The 3,779-nt window shown below is 35.3% G+C and overlaps 1 protein-coding gene across 1 annotated transcript; it reads left to right on the plus strand.

The window, feature by feature from the left end:
• Positions 1 to 699: 699 nt before the first annotated feature.
• LOC148844181 (phospholipase A2-alpha-like) lies at positions 700 to 3,511 on the plus strand. Its single transcript, XM_088959224.1, has 4 exons — positions 700 to 1,164; positions 1,256 to 1,298; positions 1,840 to 1,965; positions 3,031 to 3,511. Exons 1-4 carry the CDS (start codon positions 1,036 to 1,038, stop codon positions 3,204 to 3,206), a joined length of 474 nt encoding a protein of 157 aa, XP_088815350.1. The 5' UTR covers positions 700 to 1,035; the 3' UTR covers positions 3,207 to 3,511.
• Positions 3,512 to 3,779: the final 268 nt, after the last annotated feature.

Genomic DNA, 3,779 nt, shown 5'->3' on the forward strand with positions numbered 1-3,779 from the left:
AGAATTATTAGTATGTATGTGGCACTATCTGCATATTTTTGGACAAAAAAGAACTTTAGGCTACATTTGGATGCCATGTAAATCAAGAATTGATGTAAAATTTACATTGGTTCACTTTTGATTGTATTTGGAAAACGGTGTAATTATTTTCGAAGTAAAACTACATTTCCGTTTAGTTTTGCATGAGTGTAGTTTTACGTGGATAATACATAAGCTTTACATCGATTTTCAAAATGTAACAGTCATTATATATACGGTTCAGTGTCAAACGTTTTTTACACTGAAGACGTTTTTCACCTCCTCCAATCGCAGCTTTATGTTCATTAACAAAGTTAATGGCCCAGAACCACCACCTCTGTGAATGGCTTAACTGTAATCGTAATCAAAATTTACAGAAAAGATGGGACTACTCACGCTCACCATTGCTGGTCTAAGATAGCTCCCTCCCCTTTCTGCAGTCGATATGACAGAGTTTCCATTAATTGCTTCACTGACCGTCCAGAAGATTGAGGCAACGTTAGACCATCAAGCGAATAACTACAGTTGTCTGAAATCTGAATCTTCATATTGGGCAGGCAAGATTCAACAACTCCCCCAGAGACGAAGCTCACACACTCACAAAGATGTCCCAAGTGAGTCTCATTTAAATCTGTTAGGTAAGATGTACCATTAATTAATTGTTTTTCCTTCCTCATTGATGAATGAGTGAGCGGCAATTGAATGAGCTGATCAGTTGGTTCAGAGGATTTTTCTCATTTCCATGGAGCCCAGAACTACTCCAGTTTCATCTTCTTTATGAGACGGTTTTGTAGGTAGAATGAGCAATGGATAGGGATAGAAACCATATAAAGCTCCAAAACAGGAAGAATTAATCCTCACCTTTCTATCCAGATCGACTACCCACAAAAGTCTCAGCCGTCTCAGCCCCACTTTCACCTAGTTTTTCTATATAACCTGAGCTTCCAATCAGAACCCAGCTTCATTCGCAGACTGTACAGAAGCAGTTTCTTCCTTCTCTTTGGCTTCTGAATCAAAATGGCTGGTGACCAGCAGCCATTGAAGTCAGTTCATCATCTCCTCTTCTGTTCCCTCCTTGTTCTTCACTTCTCTGCAAAGGGCATTCATGGACTTAATATCGGCGTTGAACCGTCAGATTCATCTGGGGTTTGTTCTTCTTCAAATCTTCTTAATGTTTTTATTAAAATGCTCGTAATGTTTCTTTTCCCCTTGATTTCGTTCTTTTAATTTTCTACAGGGCCAAAGATGCAGTAAAAGATGTGAATCAGAGTTCTGTACAGGTAATCTTTTAAGTTTTTTGGAGGCAGTAGTTGTAATTGACATTCTTTATATGAGTATTTTTGGAGTTAAATATAACAGTTTTTTTTTTTTTTTTTAAATGGAGCGGTTAGTCTCCGTTTGGATGATCTTTTGCTTTCGAGATTTGGGCCATAGGAATTGGGAAGCAAAAAATGTGCCAAAAAGTGTTTTGAGCATTTTGTGAGAGTTGCATTTATCTATATGCCCAAGTCAAAACACTATAAGCCTCGAAACAAAAGTGTTTTAATGTGCTGTTGGGCTCTAAAAGCATATCTTCTGAAGCTTATCCAAACACAACTTCAGTTAATAATGACTGTTGATTATATTCCGTATTATTTATGCAAACGACGCTGGGTTTGGCTTCATAGAAACGAAGAGATCAGATATACAAAGCTTAATTTCCTCAATTTTCTGTTCTCTCAATATATTTTCTATCAAACAAAACACAGCCTGAATGTTTTATAGTTTGCCGTTTGCTAATGCTTTTGTTTCTGTCTCTCTTTGACTTTGGGTGCATGGCAGTTCCTCCATTTCTACGATATGGGAAGTACTGTGGACTTTTGTACAGTGGGTGCCCAGGGGAGCAGCCATGTGACGAGCTTGACGCTTGTTGTATGAAGCACGATGACTGCATTGGAATTAGAAACAGTGAGTTCAGCTCAGGCATCAATAGTAACTACTAAAATTTTATTAATATTGAGAAATGATCTTACTGTAACAAATTTTTTCTTTGGGAAGATAATATTTAGTTTTGATTAAATGGTGAGGAAAAAGTTTGGCCAATGGCAAAGTGAGTCTCATGATAAATTATTTTACCTAATTAAATGATATTCATCTCTTATCTGGGAGCTAATACCTATCTCTCGTAGTAAATCAATTTTTTTTCATTTAAGAGGAAAATTGTTAAAATATCATAAAATAAGATTGTCCCTTTTAATAATTTGATTTTATGGGTAAAAATGCCAAAAAAAAAACACATAGGTTCAGTTTGGAAGGAGTACAAATGCAAATTTATAGAGTGCAAAACCTTGTATTTTGTATTATTTTGTATGCATTGCACTCTACATATTTCTATTTGTATTCCTTCTAAACTGAGCCTTAGGAAACACAGTGCACTTCTCAGTTAATGCCTTCCCCAAAGAAAAATGAATAGGGCGATACAGAGTCTATCCTCAACATAAAATCAATTTTGACTGGGACTTTATGATCTTGAAGCTACGTAGAAAGCTCACAAATAATGGAGGACTTATGAGTGAGAGGTTCCTATGTAAATGTAAATGGGCCTGTATTTACACTGGTGTGAAATAAAAAATAAAACATAACCCTAATTTTTATATGAGAGAAAATTAAAGGTAGGAAGAAGGTGGTGCAAATTTTACATGACTTTTCAGAATACAAAATTTGTACTACCAAGGAATACAACGGACAAAAAGTATAAATTTTTACATAAGCCAGGTAAGAGTGCAAATCATAGTTACAAACAAATGAGTGCAACTCTTTCTAAAATGGGTGCAATTAAAATTTTTATTCCATTAAGATTTGCACTACAAATAAATAGAGATTGTTTAGACTCCCCAAACCTATGCCATGACAATAACATGGGAAGGTCCTAAGACCGTAGAAGTTATATGGCAAACTTCATTTATCAGAGTATAAATAATTTTCAATTTCTCTCTCTAACATTTTTGTGTTATGGGTTGGAATTGGTGTCAGATAACTACCTAAGCCAAACTTGCAGCGAAGAATTAATCAACTGTGTAAACCAAGCCAAATATTCAAGAACGCCTACGTTCGTGGGAAACAAATGCTCGGTTGAAGAGGTGGCTGATGTTATTACTGTTACAATCCAAACTGCTTTGTTGGCTGGAAGGTTTCTTAATGATCCTTGATGCATCAAGTTAGGCCAGTTGGCAATTGGGCTGAACGAGAAAGAGTACTTCCATGGGTTGGGGGGTCAAAAACTGATATTATTTATTGTTGTTTTCTTCTTAGATTTGGAGACTTAGAGGCTGTTATTTCCCATGCAACTTTTCCAGTTCATCTTTGAATTAAAAAGTAGTGAATATACGGTAGGATTAAAAGATTGATGGTTTCTACCAAAAAAAAAATAAAAAGATTGTTGGAAACATTTACTCTCTTCAACAACCCCAAACTATTGTCAATAAATATAAAGTACTTGATATGGTACAGGTAACAGGCGACCATACTTCTTCTCTTTCATGCTTTTATTTGATTATTTATATTTATATTTTTTTGAGAATCATAATAGTAAGTTTTATAAATTATAATGATAATAGCAGTTTACAAGATATAAAGCAAGCATGAATCCACTTGATTCATATCATAATTAGGTTCCAACCTCCCTCCCATAAATGCTCTCATCTCTTTTCCTCTTGCTCCAAGAAACCATTAATCACAAAAAAAGTATGTTCCTTTGGCCTAGTAGAGGTTCTGCAATTAAG

This window comes from Nelumbo lutea, chromosome 8 (genome assembly GCF_056320005.1).
Source record: "Nelumbo lutea isolate HS-2025 chromosome 8, American lotus-T2T, whole genome shotgun sequence".
Classification (NCBI taxonomy): domain Eukaryota; kingdom Viridiplantae; phylum Streptophyta; class Magnoliopsida; order Proteales; family Nelumbonaceae; genus Nelumbo; species Nelumbo lutea.

Coding starts and splice junctions, on each gene's coding strand:
- LOC148844181 (XM_088959224.1), top strand. CDS start 1,036: ATGGCTGGTGACCAGCAGCCATTGAAGTCAGTTCATCATCTCCTCTTC. Junction 1,165..1,255: donor AACCGTCAGATTCATCTGGG/GTTTGTTCTTCT, acceptor AATTTTCTACAG/GGCCAAAGATGCAGTAAAAG. Junction 1,966..3,030: donor CTGCATTGGAATTAGAAACA/GTGAGTTCAGCT, acceptor AATTGGTGTCAG/ATAACTACCTAAGCCAAACT.